A 22257-nucleotide genomic window follows, 5' to 3' on the forward strand; every position below is an offset into this window, starting at 1 on the left:
AGAGAAAGACAATTTAGGGAAGTTGTACTGACTTGCTACAAGTATCTTTCATTTCCAGCAGTTTCTGCAAAGCCAGCCCTCAGGTATATAATCTTGTTTGAAGTTGAAGGAATAATTATTCCAAAGAAACATAAAACCTTGACTCTCCAAAATATCAATTTCAATAAATTCTTATGAGGTGTAGAATTAAAAAAAAAAATAAATATGAAAACTTCTCTCTCACAAAGAAAGGTAAACATTAACGTGGAAACAATATACATGATAAACATACAAATTTGACAAAAAAAATCTGATTTTATATTTTGTATTTATGGACCTCTAACTTTATCAGAACAAAGAAAGGAAAGAGTTTACTTTAGCATCCAAAACATTAAATATTTTAGGATCTCTCTTTGATACCAGTTTCCTTAGGACATAGAGGTCACTACACTGTCCAGTAAAGTTAGTATTAAGTACTTAGACAATTCCCTTTTGGCTATGAATAGATCGTAACAGTGATCCCAGCTGGATGTAATACGTAAGTCACTCTTAGAATGCCATCTAAGAATGCACTGGATGTAAAAGTTAACTCTGTGTTTGGTTTTGAAATGCGTCCAGGTATGAAGAGTAATGCCCCACTCTCCATTTAGCTTTGTATTTCCAGTGTTGTCTTTTTTTCCTAGAAGTCACACCATTGGACGTTATCTGCACATTTCTGCTGGAAGTGGATTTAAGAACAGTTTTCAACATAGGTGTCTGAGCTCTTCACATCTTCAAAAAGGCCACCTGTAAAAGAAGCAAAAACAAAACTGTGTTTAGTCTCAGCAATGCAGGTAAAACAAAGATGTTTCATTGTATTAATTGAAATTATATGTTATAATCATCTTTTCACATAAGCACACACTAATGCAGTAAGACAGAAGATGCTATATTCATGCTGTTGTTGCATATCTTTCAGATCATGTAAGACTTGGCATTCCTAACTCCTTAGTAGAAAACCTTGACTCCTGAAGTATATTTTTATTTTGGTCTCCTGACTCCTTCTTTTAAAGACTCAGTGATTTTTTATGCTAAAAATAAATGAATAATGATCAAGAATAGTTACTTAAATTTGCCTTGGAAACACTAATAGTTAAATTAATCATTCATACTTCTCCATTCTCCTGCCTTTTGTTTAGGGTGCAACTGTGCACACAAGTGATCAGCCATCAATGCAGCTGGGGGTTGGATACATCACAGATAGGAAATGGGATAGGGACCTCTTTCATCACTTCTTGGTGTGTGTTCTCCTCTGCCTTGTAATAGCATATTGGAAACATTACTGTGTGGACTGTTTGTAGGTCTAAGGGTTGTTTGCATGAAAGAAGATTGGTATACACTGGATGACATCCAGTTTGAGGTACATGCCTTCTTGGAAGTTACATATTTATCCTTAAGTTGATGTAAGTTGCAGAGTTTGAGAAACTAAAAAAAAAGTGCAATATACAGAGGGTTCTGTCTCAAGCTGTCATTACCTAGAGGGTGATCTGCTGATGACTGTGTGGCAGTACTAAGGAGGGAGGTCCTGGAAATGAAGAAAGAGGAGAACGAGCAGAGAATTATGTGATTAGAGGCCCTTATAGGTTTTTCAGACTATCTTTTATTTATCTGTTTATTAATTTATGTGAAGCTTTATATAATTTATGTGAAGCTCCTATATATAGGACCCAAGGAAATGGCTTGCGACGGGTGGTTCAGGTTGGATAACAGGAAGAGGTTCTTCACCAAGATGATGGTGAGGGTGGTCGGGCACTGGGACAGGCTCCTCAGGGAAGTGGTCATGACACCAAGCCTGCTGGAGTTCAAGAAGCATTTGGACCATGCACTCAGACATAGGGTCTGATTTTTTGGGTGGGCCTTTGGGGACCCGGGGCCCAGGAGTTGTACATATACTTGATGATCCTTGGGGGTCCTTTCCAAATTGGGATATTCTATGATTAGAAAGCAGTGTTCCTTTCCCACCACTTTTTTGCCTATCATCTCCCCAAAGTTCCCAAATTCAATTTTTTTTTTTTTTTTTTTTTTTTTGCTCATGCACTGCACTGGTTGCTGAACTAAATCAACCATGTAAGTTTTCATAGTTTAAATGAGAATGACAAAGGCTTTCTGGTCTGTACTCTTCTAAAGGAAACCCAAATACACATATTTTTCCACTTACATATCAAAAACTTCTTTCTTTTTTATCCCAGAATAGCAAAGCACAAGGCTTTTATCTTGTCTAACTTAAAAGGCCATTTGATAGCATCCTGAAACTAGCTTAGATTAAATCTCTGATACATTCCCTGATTTGCCACAAATATTATCTTGTTTGAACAACGTTGTCAGCCAGTCTCTGTAAGTAAAATCCCGATTCCAAAGTCAACGAGAAAATGCCTTAAAGTGATCAGGAATCAACCCAAAGTTTTTATCTTTATATAGAAAAAAAAATAATAAATCCCAGGAAGCACTGAGAAGACAAACACTTTTACTTGATTAAGAAGACAGCAAATGAGGGACCTCCTCTTTTTAGCACACTAAGTAGGCTGACATCCAGCTATTTAGAAGGAAGGTGACCTACCAAATCCAAAATGCCTAAGGACTTCTGGTTTCCTAATTCATTTGTTCTTGGTCACAAGCATGCAGCAGTTTCTCCTGCATGGATTTATTTATGTTTAGGTTTCTTCAGAAGTGTCAGGATACTGACTCAGAAAGTGAAGCTAACTGACAGGAAACACAATCACATGTCAAGATTTTTATCTGCCAAGATTGCTTCAGATATTGAATTGGGAACAAGCATTACACGTTGCTGAACACAAGGACCGAAAACAAGATGGGCAGATGCCACCATGGAAGGACAAAAAAAAAAAAAAAAAAAAAAAAGGAAGAAAAAAAGACTACTGTGTTACACAACAGCCTCCTGAAAATATAACCTGTTTCTTCTGCTCCACAAAAAACACAGAAGAAAAAAGTTGAGACATATAATTCCCCTTTTTTCTCTCCAAGAGCTTTTCAACTGCAGTCACTTTAGCGAAGATTCAAATTTCTTGCAGTTTGGATTTTTCGAAGTTGACCCACAGTTACCAGTCCACTTGATACTGTATCTAAAGAACGTATGAAGCATGATCAACCATGAGGAATTGACAGAATCACAGAATGGCCGAGGTGGGAAGGGACCTCTGAAGATCATCTGGTCCAACCCCCCTGCCGAGCAGGATCACCTACAGCACATTGCGCAGGAAGGCATCCAGGTGGGGTTTGGTTATCTCCAGAGAAGGAGACCCCACAACTCTCTCTGGGCAGCCTGTCCCAGTGCTCTGTCGCCCTCACAGTACAGAAGTGTCCTCTCATATTCGGCCAGAACCTCCCGGGCTTCAGTTTGTGCCCACTGCCTCTCGTCCTGGTGCTGGGCACAACTGAAAAGAGACTGGCTCCATCCTTCCCTCAGATATTTATAGACATGGATGAGGTCTCCCTCAGCCTTCTCTTTTCCAGGCTAAACAGACCCAGCTCTCTCAGCCTGTCCTCATACAACAGGTGCTCCCTTCAGGCCTCTCGTCATCCTTGTAGTAGCCCTCCTTTAGACTCGCTCCAGTAGCTCCGTGTCCCTCTGGTACTGGGGAGCCCAGCACTGGACACAATGCTCCAGGTGTGGCCTGAGCAGGGCTGAGCAGAGGGGAAGAAAATGCTGCTAGCAGAGGATGGTTTCGATCCATCGACCTCTGGGTTATGGGCCCAGCACGCTTCCGCTGCGCCACTCTGCTTCTTAATGCAGGCAGCAGCACCACTGACCTAAAAAGCCAGTATGCATCAAACAGAATACTCCATCCCCAAGGATTCTTTTTTATTTTATTTTTTATTATTATTATTTATTTTTTTAAATAAGGGCCATGTCCCTAAGCTGGACAAACAGAGGTAAGCCTCCTCGAGAAACTGACATCCTGAAGGGTACAAGTACGCAGCAGTGCTGTAGAAAAACAAAGGCTGCTGTAACAGCTACTGCACAGCGACTGCTGACATGAGCTTGATTACCCCACAGTAAACGCAAATTCCAGACTTGAATTAAAGCATATAATAGCATTGTTTGATTAGAACAGAAGGCAAAACAAAGTAAAAAGCACATTTATTTTGGATTCTATGGCCAAAGGATGTTGAAGAGAGGACTGTATATCTGTTATAGAGGATGCAAAAAATTGAGCAAGTTTTAATATATCTAAGAGGTTTGTTAGAAAATTATTCACACACAGGATTCTCATCTAAAATAACGTGACTAGAAGATGTGAATGGGAAGTGACAACATTAGTTGTCAGTTAGAATGGAAAAAATCAAGTCACTTCCTGAACATCTCTTTCTCAGCCCCAGCAATAACAGCAGTAATAAAGCTGCAATGTTACTTCACAGAAAGGTTTACACAGATAAAATAATCAAGATCCACAAAAGTGCCATTGTTTCCGAATCACTCATTTCTTTCAAACTGGAACTAAAATTCAGAGACACAAATTTTCATGTAGAACTTAATTTTTCAGAAATGTCCCGGTGAAGCTTGACCAAGGTGTAAGTCAGACTGTTTCCCCCCAAAAAATCTCCTTGCATTGACATATTCCCACTGAGCCATTTTGTTCAGTTTAATCAGCATTTTCCAACAGTAAGTCACTTCATCAGAAACATTTCCATCGGCTCAGCCAAGGTGTGTTGTAAAGGCTAGAAACTGCTCATCGTATAGGGAAATTTATCTACTAAGCCAAAGACTCCCATACTCAAAGACATAAAATGCAAGGAAAATCAATACGCCTGTCATCTTTCTTGAGATTTAGTCACTCCAATGAATAGAGACAGACAATAATTAACAGGAAATGTAAAATCCTACCTATGCAGAAGAGTCATAAGTACTGCAGGGCAAGGAAAGAAATCCTGGCCCCAATTAAGTCAGAGGAAAAACTCACATTGACTTTAATGGGGCTGTAAATTTGTCCTTGCATTGCAAGGAAGAAAAACAGAACAAACAAAAAAATTAAAATAAAATAATCAAGAAAATCAATAACCATTACAATACACCAGAAACAAAATTTGAAGCAGCTTTTTTTTTGCCCAAGACTGCCAGCTCCTTTTGTACACATTTTTGGTGCATCACTAGAATGGATGTATTTATTGAATTTGACTACTTGATATATTTTTTTAATGCATGAAATAGGCTTTTTCACTCCTTTGAGAGGACTGATTTGCAACAAAATGTTTTTCCGAACCTCTAAGGCTCCCCTACTGCCCAATAAAATGAAAAATATCAAAAGGAATAATTTGTCAGTTTGCATTTATATTTACTATCTATGTGAGTGAAAAAAAAAAACAAAACAAACAAAATAAAAAACACATTAGATCATCGCTAAAATTGACAAAACCAGCAAAAAATGGGTAACACATGGAAATCAGAACCTGTTTAAATACAGAAGAAACACAAAGATGTTTGAGAACAAAACCAACTGAAACTAAATGACTTACAACGTTCCACCTCAACCAAAGCTCAATGTGAAGCATGTAAAATATTTCTTTATTGCAACTGTTATTCCAGATGCACTTGGATTGGTAACCAGCAGGAAACTATACGTTCTAGATAACGTGTTCTGGTGCTGTCCACTAGCTTCACAATTACAAATCTGGTTGGGCAAGTGGAGTGAGTGGTTCTCCCCCAGTTTTCCAGCTAAGTAGGTCAGTTTCTCTGCAGGATGGACAACTACTGGCCTCTTCAAGCTCTAGTAACAACTCTCTCGGTGAAGTCCACAAATCTAGTACTTCATTGCTACTGCTGCTCTCCAGAAGAAAAATAATGTGCCAAACAGCTATGTGATCTACCAACTGAGGTGTATCAGCAAACACAGAATAAAACTCAGTTCACTAATCAGTTTGTTCAAGGATTTTTACACTGCTCCTAACTCAGCACATCGTTCCCTTGTTAAAGTGCTCAAGATAGCTAATATTAAGCCATTGTTAAGAGCTGATTTTTGTATGCTAGTATCCTTCCTGACATGACCAGCAACATTATGCTTTCATTTTCTCTCTATTACATCTTAAGATGATAACCTTATTCTATCTCAAGGTATCATAGCATCTCAGCGCTCCACCTTGTTAGCTCCCACAGTGCCAGAAACTGCTAAGAACTTTGGAAAATGAATAAACTGCACGTTAATGATAAAGTCCATGTTTTCAACATTTTAAAGAACCATCTATAAAGAGGGAGCAGTACAGCACCACAGACATATAAACGATCTCTCTTTCAAACTCACTTTTCCTGTAAACAATAAAACACAACAACTTTGTTCAAAGCTTTGGGAACCAGGGCAAGTTAAGAAATCCAAGCTGTGATGTTCAATTCTAGCTGTGCTCTCTTAGCTTTCCCAAGAAAATGTAAAAATGCAAAATGTCAAACTTAAGCATACTCTAGATGTCATGATACTGAATTTGGGAAAAGCAACTTGACAAAGTGCAGTCTGGTCAAACATTGCAAGAGGCTATAAGCTACCAAAGCAGAGGCTGGCAACATTCTTTCCTCAGTAGGGAGAAGGTAGTTCTGGGGTTATAGGTTTCAGTCATTCTGCATCTTTCTAAAAACACTTTATCTTAGAGACGTTTTTGTTTTGTTTTGTTTTTTTAATCAAGATGTACTAACTGACATCACTTGATAAAAATCTCACAGGAAACAGTGGGGTGAACGCACTCGATGCTGAATTAGGCATCCAGTCATGGAGTCAAACACTGAGGAGTAACAGGTGAAAGTAAAAAGTTGCAATTTCCGAAAATATTTGAAAAGCTGCAAAGACCCGATGAACTAGGGAGATAAAAGAAGATGGTTCCAGATGGCAGAAGCTGCTGGAAAGAAATCTGCTCTCCCCAAAATGGTAACACTGGGCAAACCAGCAAAGCGGATGACTGGTGTAAGAGAAGCAGAAGCATTACTAAAGGCAGCTAAACAATAAATTTTAAAGAAATGCAATCTGCAAATCCACTGCATACAATCTGTTTTGTGGAGCTGACAATAGATGGAGGAAATGCAGCAATAGGAGAAAATTATTTTCTCAGCGAAGAAAAGGAAAAGCAGTTCAATCTTTCAGTCAGCTGCAAGAAATAGAAGCCAGATCCTTATTTCATCAAAACAGGAAAACAACAACCCATATCTCACAAGATGCATTTGTATGCTTTCTCTCAAGTTCAAAACTGTTCTTATGTTTGTATTCCCTTTAAAGGAGACCAAGTGAACTGTACATAAAGAAAGATCCCTGTGTATGTCTCTAAAAGCTGGAGAGAGTATTATTTCTAATATCCATGTTTCTCCCAATAGTTAAACAAAAGTAGGCAGAAGATATGCAACAGAATTTCTCTCTAGTATCAGAGAGGGAATTGTACTGTCTGCTCCTACATAATGATAAAAGAAAATAGTGAGTTGAATGTAGCTTCATGTACTTCAGTTTCAGCAGCAGATAATGAACCTGCTACAGCTATAAATGCTTCCAGAAATATGATTGCTCTGGTGTTGCTTTTCCACTGCACACTGAAGAATAAAACCCTACCATAAGGCTCAAGTCTGAGGGTTAAATGTGTAAAAGACACTTTATGTTCATCATTTTCTTTGATCATTAGACCAATTTTATACACTACCACATGTAGTTCATAACGCTACATTATGTTTTAGAGGAAGGCAATTTACATGGCAATCTTAAATGTTATCTATAGCAAGTAGATAATCTGTACATAAACAAATTCCCATGCTTTAGCCCTGCACACGTGCTACCATGAAATCAAGCATGATTGAATGACTGCAGACGAAACTTTGATTACATGCCAGCGAAGCTACAGCCTACAATTAACATCAAATGCTGTATTCATTACCTCTCTGAACTGACAGGTAATCAGGTAATGCCATGCCATATACATGCACAGGAACTGAAAAATCCTTCCTGAGAAGCAGTGGGCAGCTGCAGGCAGATCCCTGCTCCTAGATCCAGCTGTGCTGGTGGAAGAAATTAACTTCACAAGTTCAGTGCTATCCCTCTGCCACAGGTTACTGTTCCTCTCTCCCTGCAAAAGGCCATTTCAAGCTTTCTACTTGGTGTCTGGTGAAATCAGACTAATAAGCTAAACTCTGGTCCATGCTAACCTGATTGACTTATCCTAGAAACAAGAACGAGAGGGCCCCTGCAAACTAGTCTGCCAGCAGAATTGATGGAAGAAGCTAAGCTCTAGTGGGAACAACAGAGAAAAGCTAAGAATAGCATTTTCTTCCACACGTGCTACTGGATTTTGAAGATAGCACTTGGTCAAAGCCTCAGACCAAAGACTAATTCAGACAGATTTGTACTGCCACAAAAGCTAGCACTAGGTGTTATGGCTTAAGCCTGAATAATTACAGCTAATACAGCTGTTTGGGTGGTTGCAGTTACAGTGCAATCAAGATGTCCTGTATGTAGAATACACTCCTACCTTGAAACAAGAATCAGAGAGAGTGAAATAAACACATCTGTGAGTACAACTGAGCCTACATGTATTATAAAAAACATGCAGTTAACAGCATGCTGGTACTACTACAACAATAGCATGCATGAACATGTAGAGAAGGCCATAATTCTGCCAGATACACTTCTCATTGCTGTCAAACAAAGACAGATCAAGGAGTGGGAGGATTAAAGCATCTGCACCACGTCCAGGTCACGGCTCTCTAAACATCTGGTGTCTGATAAATTCAGCTCGAAGTTTGGCGTTCCCATACCTGCTAACAAGAGATGGAAGACACAAGAATATTGCCTTCTGTAAGGCACAATAGTGTTTTTCTGATTTCTGCACCACCACCAGGAGCTGCTACATCCAGTAGCTGTTATCATCACCTTGTGAATTAGCAGCTATCAGCAATGTCTGATTTTAATAATCACATTGAAACTCAAGAATTTGCCTGCCTGTCCATACCACGCAGTTTACATATTGGTGCCCACCTAAATGTCAGGGACTGCTGATGCACAAATACCTGTTCCAGAAATATGTTTTGGCACCAGTGTGAATGACTGGACACAAAGCAGATGGCACCAGATAAGCAGAGACTTGAAAGAACATTAACTGCTATATTTATATTTGCACTCACCCCCACTGAATCCACAGACCCATAAAAAAGCAGCTGTCTTTTCCAGACTGAATGATACCAGGCTGTTGCATATTATCCCTACATCTCTGAGGCTGCTTCTGGGAAGGGCAAAGGCATTTTTAGACTCAGATTCATAAGGAATATGTAGAAGAAGGAGAAAACAACACAGGAGACAGAGATGCCCCTACCTGAACCCCTGAAGGGTTGTTTTTGCCTCAAGGCTGCCTCCTGGTAGCCTGCAAGCTCCCTGGCTGTACTCCATCTGCAAAATTGCCCTCCATTGCAATGATGTTTTATTCTCTTTTTCTTATATTGCAAGCTCTGGAGATGAGAGCTGAACACCACATCACTGTGTGACTGTTTCCCTTATGCCACACAGGTCATGTTAGACTTGGCCACTCTAATATCCGATTCACCACTAATCAATGGCAGCCACTTCCCAGAACCTCTCATAAATAATTGTTTCAGGTCCTTTCTCGTAGTGTTTTATACATTTACCCTTCCTTGACATTTCTGGACTCAGGAAACTGAAGAACCACCAGCCCGTCCTTACAGCAGCTGAACTTCACACTCCTGAACTGGTAAGCCTTAAATACTTTACTACAAAAACAAACAATTTCAAACAAGATCAACTGAGGGATGTGACTTTCTGCAAAGCTCACTAAAACAGTATTATAGGTTGACTGAACAGATATAGTTGGACAAAATGAGTTTCAAATACTTCATCACATACAAAGATACAGAATCCAGGGTCAGTATAAAAGCCTTCATGCCTCAATTCATGCCTCATGCTTGAATTCCAGATTACCCTCTGTGGTGGTTTTACTCAGGTGCGCAGCTGAGCTCCACCACAACCGTTCTCTCACTCCACCTCCTCAAAGAGAAAGGGGGAGAAAATACAATGAGAAGGGCTCAAGGGTTGAGATAAGGACAGAGAGATCACTCAGCAATTATTGTCACAGGCAAAACAGTCTCAGCACAGGGAGATTAGTAAAATTTATTGCCTATTACTAACAAGCTAGAGAAGTGAGAAACAAAGGAAAGAAAACAAAAACACCTTCCCGCCACCCACCCTTTTCTACATCCTCCTCCTGAGTGGCACAGGGGAATGGGGATGGGGGGCTGTGGTCAGTCTATAGCACTTCATCTCCTCCACTCCCTCACGGTCCCTCTCTGCCCCTGCTCCCCATGGGGTCCCTCCCACGGGATGCCGTCCTTCCCCAGCTGAGCCTGTGGGGGATGCCCACAGGCAGCAGCTCCTCAAGCACTGCTCCCACACGGCTCCGTCCCACGGGGTCCATCCCCCAGGAGCAAACTGCTCCAGCATGGGTTCCCCATGGGTGGCAGCTCCCCCCAGACCCCTGCTCCTGCGTGGGCTCCTCTCCACGGGCTGCAGCTCCGGCCCGGGGCCTGCTCCTGTGGGGGCTCTCCATGGGCCGCAGCCTCCTCCAGGCCACATCCACCTGCTCCACCGGGGGCTCCTCCACCCATGGGGGGGCTGCAGCATGGAGATCTGCTCCGTGTGGGACCCATGGGCTGCAGGGGGACAGCCTGCTCCACCAGGGACCTCTCCCTGCACAGGCTGCAGGGGAACTGCTGCTGCCTGCCTGGAGCACCTCCTGCCCTCCTGCTGGACTCACCTGGGGGGCTGCAGGGCTGCTTCTTGCCCATTTGCTCACTCCTTTCTCCCAGCTGCTGTAGCACAGCAGATTTTTCCCTTCCTTAAATTTGCTCTCCCAGAGGCCCACCCAGCATTGCTCCCTGGCTGGGCTCTGGCCAGCAGCAGGTCCCTTTTGGAGCCGGCTCTGATCTGACATGGGGCAGCTGCTGGGTGCTTCTCACAGAGGCCACCTCTGTAGCCCCCCCACTACCAACACCCTGACACATAAACCCAATACACCCTCACAGGCAGCACTGTGCTGCACAGAACTATGTGGTGATGGCAACAATAAAGTCAATGGAAGCAGAAGTTGTAGGACTGCGTTACCCTGACAAGTTAAAACCTTTGGGTTGTGGTGTGAAGGATCACGGAAAGGCAATTTTTGCAATCTGACCTGCTGACCCCCATGGGGCTCAGATTTGGGTATGGAGAAGAGGACATTTTGTGAAGGACTCTTATCTATTCAACTTCCCAGGAGTTCAAGGTCATCCTTTCACATATATATGCAAAGGATTTCTCATTGTAAAAGGAAGCAGTTTCAAGCAGCTGTCTTACAAGAAACGTATTTGTGGTCTGCGGTACACTACCACAGAAGCACAAAGAAACACAGGTGGCAATGAAAGTCTGTGATTCTATGAAAGCTGGGGAAAACAGACTTCAGTAGACCTATCATCTAAACAGCCAAATTCCCCAGTGCTTCAAGGAGAAAGCTGGGGAAGGGCAATTCTTCTCCCATACAGTGTGAAAGGCACTGCAGATCTATGTGTTTTCAAGTCTTCATTGAAGGAAGAAACTTATTAGGAGAACGTCACCCTGAGAAATCACTTTCTTCTTCTGTCCATGCTGGGAAAAGATAAAATATAACCAAAACAACCAAGCAGAAAGGGAAATACATTCATTTCATTCAACTGCTCATAGAATTAATTGTAACCAAATTAAGGATTTATTTTTTTAAATATGATTTCTCAATCTGGCAATGTCCCTTCAGGTTTTTACAAAATAAATCCTCTATAAATCAGCATACATTCTTTCTCATAATCCCTCCTAAAAGTATTAATTTCTTATAGAAATGAAGCTAGATTTGAAATGTGACAGAGATAAATGAGAAAAAGTAAGAGATTCCTCTGAAGTCCTAGGCTGTGCATGTGCACTGCAGGCTATCTTTTTGCTAACAGAACAGTTGCATGCTGAAGCTCGCCCAAGCTTTAGGGGGAAATCTATAAGCAGCTGCAAAAACAGTAGAAAATAAATCTCTGGATGTTTTAGTTTATATGAAGACAACCAATCTTTTTTTTAGATCATGTAGATATTTGTGTGGAAAAAAAAATATATATGCATTTGTATGTTCTAAGTGGAGTATGTTATTTAATTTTTTATTTACGTTTAGATATGAGAAGCCCTGAAAATTCATGGCTTTGTCTATTGCTAAGCCTTCTTTATTAGCCTACATTGCTTTCATTTCTGCTGTGGATGTTACTATTTGTGGTACCCAGCATTAATACAGCTGCAGAAACAACAGTATTATTTACCTTTGTTAGCCTTAAATACAGTTTCTCTACTGCATGCAAACCACAGTAGGGGATGGAACTTGGTACTAATATTGCACTGCAATTACTGATCCAAATCTAACTGTGATACAAAACCCACGGATTTTAAGATTCTCTTAGTCAACACCAGATGATGTTTAGTTTTTACTATAGCAATTACCATGCAGAACATCAAACCTCAGCTAAGTAGGCAAACCAAGCAGCATATTTTTCTGCATCAAGTGGTTATAACTGCTGTAGAGAAGACATTTGTTTAAGTACGTGCATGTATGGGCAGTTGGGAGACACAGGATAACCTAAAACAAACAAGGCACTGCAAGCTGCTGTGTAAATTTACAGCATGCTAGTTACATCCTAAAGCTAGAGACACATGAGGAGATTAATCCTTGGCAAACCAAACTGGAACATATGCTGCAGCTCCTAAAAACTTTCCAGCTTTGTAAAATGGTGTTGAAGAAGGTGGCCTAAGAGGAGGTCGTGTCTGCCACCCTTTCCAAGACCTGTGCTCTAACGCACAGCCTGTCGTTTCACACTTTCAAACACACAGCCTGCTGCCACAGCACAATTTGCTTCAGGTCGATTTCCTGAAAGTCATTTCAGTCTAAGGCTCTGCTGTGCTTTTGCACTTCTCTGCCAAACACAAAGATTTCTTTGCACTCTTGAGAATCTGTTTCAACTGACCAGTATCACCCATACCAAAGCACGGCTTTATCTTCCCCAGAAAGGGAAGGGAGAGGCACACTATTTCTACTGCAGTAGCCAGCAACTGCAGCTCTTACAGTATTTAAGCAATGAAGAAAAAAAAATTAAAAAGCCCCCAACAAGGCACTAGGGAATAGTATATCATCTTTTGAAAGAAAGGACCAGACAGAGAGATACATGGATTTATTTTCATGACCTAGAACCAACTATGTTGTACCTATTTCCAAGTGGACTACACAGGGCCACCTAAGTGGCAACACAATCACTATGTTACCAACAACAAGATAGTATTATTCGTGGTAGATATTCTACTGTTTTCTTCGTTAATACATTAACATTATAATAACAGAATTTTTTAGGTTGGAAAAGACCCTTAAAATCATCATGTCCAACCGTCAACCTAACACTATCAAATCTACCACTAAGCCATGTCCCTAAGTGCCACATCCACGAATATCTTAAATACTTCCAGGGATGGGGACTCCACCACTTCCCTGGGCAATATTAACCAGGGAATTATGTTAATAAGTTTTAAATCTATAAATACTATTTTTCCTTGGAAGGCTTCATTTGAAGTACAACTTATAAAATATAACCCTATACCAGTGATCTGCAAGCTGTAAAAAGGTCTAAGCATCCTTAGTCACAATGGTTAAAAACATGGTATTGTGACTTACTCCTCTAAAGAACATGATGAATACCTTAATGGTCTACACAACAGCCACAGAAACCTTAGATCTGAATCATGGTATGATCATATCCTCTCTCTCCAAAGTGAGCTGACAGGGTATGAAGCATGTCAGGTGTGAGACCAGAGATCAGCACGCTGGGCACTCATTCCTTTGATGAGATGCTGGTTTACGCAGGTGTGTGATGTTCTGGCCATTCGCATGGCTGTTGCTCTAAACTAGATGCCATTTGTGGTATCTTCTGCACATAATTTATAAAGTGTCTTATCTCAACCAAATACCCTGTTTATTGTATTTCAATCCTATTATACCTTTAAGGGAGGAAAGTGCTCACAACTGTGAAAAAGAAGCATTGGTTTTAGTTCTTTACTGCATAATAATTAGTGTGGTTGGACTCTCAGTTGGCTTTTGTCTCCTTTCCTCCTCTCCTTGTCCTGTCCCCTTTAGCGACGAAGTACTGTGGAACACACTAAAGCAGGACAGTGACTTATGCATTCTGCATCTTCAAAATCAGAGAAAAAAAGTCTTATTTTTCCAGCTCAAAATCTCCCTTCACCATAAACTAACATTTCCTCTATTAGTCTCTTATGTTGAAATATTCAACACATGAACTCAGATATTCTCTCTCCTCACAATCTTCCTATTTCTAACCACTACCCCCAACATTTTTGTCCTCACACCAACCAATTCTTCTCCCTGAAACCCACAAAATACTCTTCTTATCAGGATTTACCTCCAACCTGTGCTATGGCTCAAATACTATGCTAGGAGACAAGTGCCCATGCAGTCTTGATCATATTGTTTCCCTAGGAAAAGGGAGATTACAAGAAAACCCACAATTATTTGCATCTCAGTACCAGCAGCAGGTGACATTCACAAGCCAGAATCCCCTTCAGGGCCTGGCTGGAGATGTCTGTTTCTTGCTTGTGTGTCCTGTCTCTGTTTTTGCCTTTTTCCCTGAACAGAACAAAAATAGCTGGCTAAGATTATTTGGATTCTAGTGGTAACACGGTGAAAAGCTAAAGAGAATAAGGAGCTTAACTGGAAGCATAGCAACAAATGAGGAGAGAGCTGGATATCTTGCTAAATATCAAAATGTAGACAAGTATTTACACTAAATAAAACATATGTAGACGGTGTGGTGCATAATCAAGAATATCATACAGGTTTCAACCTAATGATGTTGGTTTCCTCCTTCCTACAGGTCTCGGTGTAATAGCAATACAGTCAGCTTGCATAAGTAAGACAACAGAGACATTAGGGCTGTATGTCCATGTATTTTTGAATTTTAATTTAATGAAAATCTTCCCTTCTCTCTTTATCCCAACTCAGCTATTTCCTAAGAAAACAACCTTCCCATGCCTTACACCAATACGCAACAGAAATCCCAACAGACAGGTAAAACTCATGATAAACTATGGAGTAGCACAGGAGGTTACCTGTTCCATCCTCAAACTGTCAGGAAAAGGTCTATTGAAAACTATCATGGCAAAGTGCTTTAAAAGTAAAGAGGCAACAAAGAAACAAAGCCAACTACTTCTGCTTAATATTCCACCTGCTGATAGCCTGGTGAGAGAAGTTCCAGTTTATTTCTGCTTTAGTCTCTAAACAGTTTCATTTATATCCCCCCAAAAATGTGCCAAGGCCTGAAAGCTAAGTAACAGTCTATTATCTTCCTCTCCTGCGAAGTTTTAGACTTCGCGATGCCAACAAAACCAGCACACAGATATAAGCAGAGTTTTTAAGAGTCTCCCTTAGCAAAGGCTACATGAGCAGAGTGTGCTGTGATGCAATGGTGAAACCGTATCACATGTACAGCACTGCCACAGTGCATGACATTGCCATCACCTGTGTGTGCATCCATTTTTTTTTTTAACACACCAAACCCAGACGCTACTTGAAATACCAATTGAAACACCAAGAAGGTGCAGGGAGGGGGCAGAGGAGTAATGATTCAGAATGGATGCGTTACAGATGCTTTTAATGAGAGACGTTTGGTTATGTGCTCACATTTACATGGAATGAATGTGGTCCAAACAATAAACCTACCACAACCCACAAAAACGAGGTAGAGGAGATTAAAGGAGAACGCGATGCTCTTGAGTAAAACTTTGAACCTGGATTGTTTGAACAGGTGTCTTCATTGAGTTATTTTTTGAAAACCTTCCAGGAAAAAAAAAAAAAAAAAGTAATTTTCAAAAATTAGCTGCTTAAATTCTCTCTTTGCTTCCTGGCAGTTAAAGCTGGAATGAGAATAAATACTTCCCTGCATGAGGTATGAGGATTAATTAGTTTGTGCATATAAAGGTATATATAAGAATCAACTACTATTTTATTTTTAACACCTTATTGGGACTACTGCATTCTTACCCCTGAGTTCAGATTTTGGCAAGAGATTAGGATTGAGTTAAAATGGGAACAGGTGTTTGGAAGATGATATGGCAGCAATAAAAACACTAACAATGAAGGGAAGAATAATTTAAATGTGGTATTCATTGGTATCCTGTGAAATACAGAGAGACCCGATCACAACCACAAAGGCAAAATAACTATGGGATATCTACGAAAACATCTGTACTAGATTCTTTCTTATGCTGGCTTTTGGTCTCTCTGGTCATCCTTTTCCTGCAGAATGTCATGACACCTGTTAAAAGACTAGACAATCAATAAACAACAATTTCATTGTTTAATGCTGGTCGGGTAATAAAACATTTTCAAAGCCTCAGAATGATTTAGGAGTTTAAGACCACTATCAGTGAGATCTGAGCTCCTAAATTATATCAGGCATTTTTACAGGATCTCTGGCCCCAAATATCCCTACAGCCATTACTAGGTCAAAATGATTGCTCTTTCCAGGGATCGAGCAAATTCTTTTGCCAGCTGCAGTCAGAAGAAAAGCCGAAACTAACTATTTTGACAATCAAACTCATGAAAACAGATGTTTTTGCAGGAAAAAAAAAAAAAAGTTACTGACCTCCCTTGAAGTTTCATAATAAAATACAATATTTACCATCTTTAGAGTATCTTTTCCTCAACAATGAGCAAGATAATTAAAGATAAAAGCTTTCAAGTGTTTCTTTGCTTTGTTTTGCTTTAAAGCAGACTATGGTCAAGCCCAAAACCTGCAAGTTACTCTTGCTGGAATTAAGAGGTACTAATAACTTCATACAACCATAAAAGCAGATAAAGCAATGATTTTGAAAAGCAAAAGATTTATGGGGGAAGGTGTTGCAAAATGTATGGAGTTTAGTAGTACTTTGTTTATTGCTATTCCCCATGCCTGTTTCTTATAAGCCTAGGATATTATGTAGAAAATAAATACATTTTAACTAAGGAGATAGAGGCACGGCTGTCTGTCTGCAGCAAGGGTTCTCAACTACAGGAACTCACAGTACTGTTGACTCTCCACGTCAGAGCTTAGAACGGGATTTTCATAAGAATTTAAAATGGTTTTCGAGACTGTATTAGTCCCTTATGTCTTTCAACATTAAAAAGGTTTCCTGTGGCCTGTGGAACTAGTGACTGCAAAATGTAGCAACCTAATTTGTGGATGCTATGTTTTTATGTTTCTGGTGTTAAATGATGTTTGCATTTTAATAAGGTTTAATACAATTACCTATGACTTCAGTAGGTTTAAGGCGCATCCCTTCTAAGTATTTCTTGTCAGTAGGCACCCATGAGAGAACTAGCCCATCAAATTAGCAAGACATTAAGGACAGTTTTTAAATGACAGACGACAAAGGATTCTGTTCAAAAAGAATACTGAAGAATACAGTTCTGACCCAGCACAAAATCACACCTCCTTTGGATTCTAACGACCTTATCAACAATAATGGCACCATTAAGAAGCTGCACTTGGCCCTGTGTCATTGATTCTGCATATACTTTTGAAGAACTCTGAACAGCTCCACTTAACTCAGTTGTCCAAGGGAAGTGATTTGTCGTGTGGTGAAGTGCTTATAGAGCTCAAAATTAGATTCATAAAAGGCTTATGGATCCCTGCCCCTGATAGGCAACACGTAACTGTGAATACTTACTCTCCAATGAGACAGAATTGGAGAGTTTTGATGAATGATCAGCTAATGATTACTTCTGAAACCACTGGATGAAAATGAATTGGTCTTCCAAAATGAAGAGTTGTGCAAGAAACCTAAGAGATTTTAAGACAGGGCTTGACTAACTGATGATACACGACAAGTTATCTGCAATAGCAGGGGACTACACTCGATAACACACAAGAGTTCCACACAGTCCTTGACACAAACCACACCAACTACCTTCAAGCCTCTGAAGTAAAAAATCATCACAAAAGCAAGGACAAAGATGGTCTTTTAATCAGATTCCAACATCATCCTGTTAACACAGCACTAACAGTGGGAAATGCAAGCTAACGTTCTCCAAGCAGACTTCAGACGAACCTTGCTGTCTTGCACAGGGACAATAACTTCCACTGTAGGGGTAGGAGTGACCTTCTGGTACAATGATCTTTGACGTATCCTACCATTAAGTCAGAAGACTGAGCCTCAAAACCCTGATGTCCTTCTCAGTATACCACCATTATCAAAAACACACACGAAAAAAAAATAACACACAGGAATTCAAAAACAAACCTTTCATTCCAAGCATAGGCTTTTTCCTCACCAAAAGAAGTGCCAAACATTATACAAAAACCCTGGGGTCTCACTAATTTATTGCCATACAATTGCAATTTATGCAATGAGCAAATGCTCTTGTAAACTTCCTCTCCCCTACTGCATTAACCCAGCTGTTTGGACAGCTGTGTAGTCACTGGATAATGCAGAAGGAGCAGAGGGAAGAGACAAGATGACATGAAAGAGAGGCCAAGAGAGATGGAAGGGCTGCCTTAAACCAGATCAAATAGTTTGCTGCTGAATATAAAACTACTTCCATAGATAACAGCAACCGGAGCTAATGCACATCATTAAAATACTCAAAATAAAGCTGTAGGCAATGTCATGTGAATGAACACTGAGTGGACACAGTACTAAAATACCTGGAAATACATCCTGAAGCAGCATGTACTGTAGACAGCTTTTATCGTCATTCAGCCTTATCCAACTAAGTCCAATAAGCAATTCAGAAGGCAGCTTTCTCTAGTATATCACATTCTGCTACTTGTCAAAGTTATTTTCATATCTGATTCATTATGGAAAATATAGGTAAATGACCCTGTTTTTCTTCCCTGATCTCCAAGAGATGCTGACTAGAAAACTGAAGCCTTTGCTCTCTCCAAATCTCTCTGCTATTTCTTCTAAAAGGTAATGAGTTCACAATCTTTAGGAGGTGCAATGCAAAAAAGAAAAGCAGCAAACAAACAAAATCAGGTATTTACATATATGTAATCAAAGGCACCAAATCCATTCCCCAAGAAAACCCTCAGAGTTGGATTTCTGAAGTTAAGCATAAGTTCATCTGTACCCTCTCTTCCTTTATTACTCTTACTGATCTACTTCATTTCAAAAAGAAATGCAGCAGCCCTTAAACATAGGACTGTGCGTCCATCATGTACCACAACAGATATTTGCATTGTGATGGAACCAAAGACCTCAACAAGAATGAAATTACAGTCACTAATAGCCACTTCCCTTCACAGATAATTTACGCTGCTCACAAACAAACCACTCCTCATGTAGTCATCTTTTACAGCCTCTCTTCCCTTTCCACTTGCGCAATGCTTTGATTAAAATCTGAAAATCATCTCCTCAGATCATGCACCGTGCTTTTAATTTTTCAGCCAAGTGCTATGCACAGCTTTTGTCTGTAATAGTAACAGATTGCCCAAGGACACATAGCACGAGCCATGGGAAGAGTCAGGATTTCCTGCCTCTTAATCCTACCACAGAGTAGCTCTCTCACATTACTAATTTTAGGGGGACAGCAGGTGGGGGGGAAGAGAAGAGAAAGCCAGGAAAAGAGATGGAGAGAGGGTTTGTTTGTTTGGTTGGTTTGTTTTTTACATAAATACAAAGTGGGTACCAACAATAGCATGTGCCCATCCCAAAATGGTGGAAAAAATATGGGGTCCATGAACATACAAGTGGTTGACATGAGTCAACAGTTTCACAACTCACTTGAACACAACTCAAAACCATTCTGTGTGTTACACTAGTCTATTTAATGAAGGAAGCTGAAGACCACCAATAATTAGTAAGGGATGAGGAACATTCAAGAGACAAATACAGATCGTGCAGAGGTGATGCATCAGCAGCCTGCAAATAATTAATACCCATCCTGATAATGCCACCTACTCCAAAAGGCTGTGCAACAGTTCACAAAACCCGTAACATCACAAAGGAGCAGGAAGGTCATTTTTCATCCCCACAAAAGTAGGTCACCTATCACGTTCTGAAAAAGAATCCAAGCAAAAAACAAATGGATTTTGAGACAAGTTGTACTCATTTATCATAGCAAAGCACAGCTCACATGGGGGCTTTGGCAGCCCTCTGGCTAACTGGCTGAAATGAGACCGATTTCGAAATAAAAAAGATGTTAAAACAGTTGTGCCAGTAAGAGATGCAACTGCAAACGTGCATGTATGGGATATTTAAAGGCTGCTTTTCTTGCTGGGATGAGATGACAAGATTACAGAGAGACTACTGCCTAAGTATACAGGTAACTCAAAACTCATGCATTTTACTACTATCTGTATTTATAGCAACATCAAGAAGTCTTGCATTCATGCACTTCCAAACTAACCCATAATGAAGAGATCTAGAGCAACATCCAACAGGTACAGCCAACTCTACATTGTGGGAATGGAAATGTTGTCTTTGGGTTCCAGGGATCCCACCAATGTCTATAAATACCTGATGGGGGGAACAAAGAAGAGAGCCAGGCTCTTCCCAGTAGCATCCACTGGCAGGACAAGAGGCAATGAGCACTAATTTAAACAAACAAACAAAATTCCTTCCAAATACCATAAAACACTTTTTTTACTGCGAGGATGGCTGTTGCACAAGTTGCCAAGTAAAGTTATAGTCTCCATCCTCACAGGTATTTAAAACCTGACTGTCCTGGGGAACCTGCCATAGCTGACCCTACTTTAGTCACTTTCCGTGACTCTTTAAATACATTTTTGTTGCATACATTTTTAAAGTGAACAAGCTCATTTAAAAAGATCGGTCACTAAGGAATCCTTCAAGACAGAGCTTTCCAATGGTTTTGTAAAACCTCTAAAACAGATTTTTTTCTACTCTCAGTCCATGCACATTCAGGGGTGATTTAGATGAACTGCAAATTCTACTTTCCCTCATCAGCCATTCTCCCTAGGATTCCCTTTAGACTTCAGCTTCTTTCAATCACTTGGAAGATACTTCAGTCAAACAGATAGGGAACACTTTTGAGTTATACGTCATCATATAGCTTTGGTTGACTCCTCCCCCTGACCCCCTTCATACCCTCTTTTCTTTATATTACAGCACAGTCTGTCCTTCAGCTCACAGTTCCATGCAACCCATATTATTCTCTTCAAGCTTCCCCTCTTTTTCTTTGGCTTTTTTTTCAGCCACCGAATTCTTTCCAGTTTCAGATGAAAATAACAATTAGACTATTATTATGAGACCTTTTCCTGTACTGATAAAAATCTTATTATTCAAAACAATGCTAGCATGATTTCTTTAACAGTGAGATTTTCACGTTCTTTTTAGAAAACACTAATGACCTTCAAGGATAATAAGTTTTCCACTTTCATTCTTTCTATTCTTATTCTTATTTTTTAATCCAATTTTACTATCAAGGACAAGTATACATGAACAAATTATACATTGGAGTCATAGCTCCCTTGAGGTATCATTCTGGATTATTGAAGTACAATTATTATAACACATTGGTCTGCTCTAGGACTTCTAAAATACTGTTTAAAACTCCTTCCTTACAGCAAAGCCACTAAAAAATGCCATTAAAACCTAATTCATCTGCATTGTAAAAAATGAACGTATTTAGCACTTCACAAAACTCAGTGAATGAAAACCAGCATAAGTTAGTAGAAATGTAGCCAGATGATAATTAAGAATATAGCTAGAAATGGGAAGGATCCCAAAATGGACAGGATACAAAGCTGACGATCATAGCATGATCTTAAAACCTGAATAAAATAACCTGCAACTGCTCAAAATTAAAGGTTGGACTAGATGATCTTAGAGGTCTTTTCCAACCTGAACGATTCTATTCATTCCGTTTCATAAGGTAAACACCAAGAAGTAGCAAAGAATGAAACCTCACGTTTCTACGGGGATAACTTCAATTCAATTGTATTGCACTGAGGTTGGGAACAGAATAAAGGTTTGCCTTAGACACTCTCCTGGACTTCTCACACTAAAAACCTTATCACTTTACAGATAATTTGAACAAATACTTTTATTTACTTTGATCATTTGCCACATTTCACTCACTTGTACCCCGAATTTAAACACTTTATACAAATTTTACTACACTGCATAAACAAATAAACTAAAAAAATACTAACTGTATACTGAACCCCCAGACCCTTATATTCCTTAGCAAGTCAAATTCAGTGTGCAATGC

At 39.9% G+C, this 22257-nt stretch overlaps 1 protein-coding gene and 1 non-coding gene across 2 annotated transcripts in view; both read right to left on the bottom strand.

Moving 5' to 3' along the window:
- Nucleotides 1–332: 332 nt before the first annotated feature.
- UBE3D (ubiquitin protein ligase E3D) overlaps nucleotides 333–22257 on the bottom strand; it is an 81661-nt gene continuing 59736 nt past the window's right edge. The window contains exon 10 of the mRNA XM_032183483.1: nucleotides 333–765. Within this exon, the coding sequence (XP_032039374.1) occupies nucleotides 745–765 (21 nt within the window). The 3' untranslated portion in view covers nucleotides 333–744. The remainder of the gene's footprint in view (nucleotides 766–22257) is intronic.
- On the bottom strand, nucleotides 3687–3758 carry TRNAM-CAU. The gene has a single exon. It is a non-coding gene; the product is annotated as a tRNA-Met (tRNA).

This window comes from Aythya fuligula, chromosome 3, assembly GCF_009819795.1.
Source record: "Aythya fuligula isolate bAytFul2 chromosome 3, bAytFul2.pri, whole genome shotgun sequence".
In the NCBI taxonomy this organism is placed as follows: Eukaryota; Metazoa; Chordata; class Aves; order Anseriformes; family Anatidae; genus Aythya; species Aythya fuligula.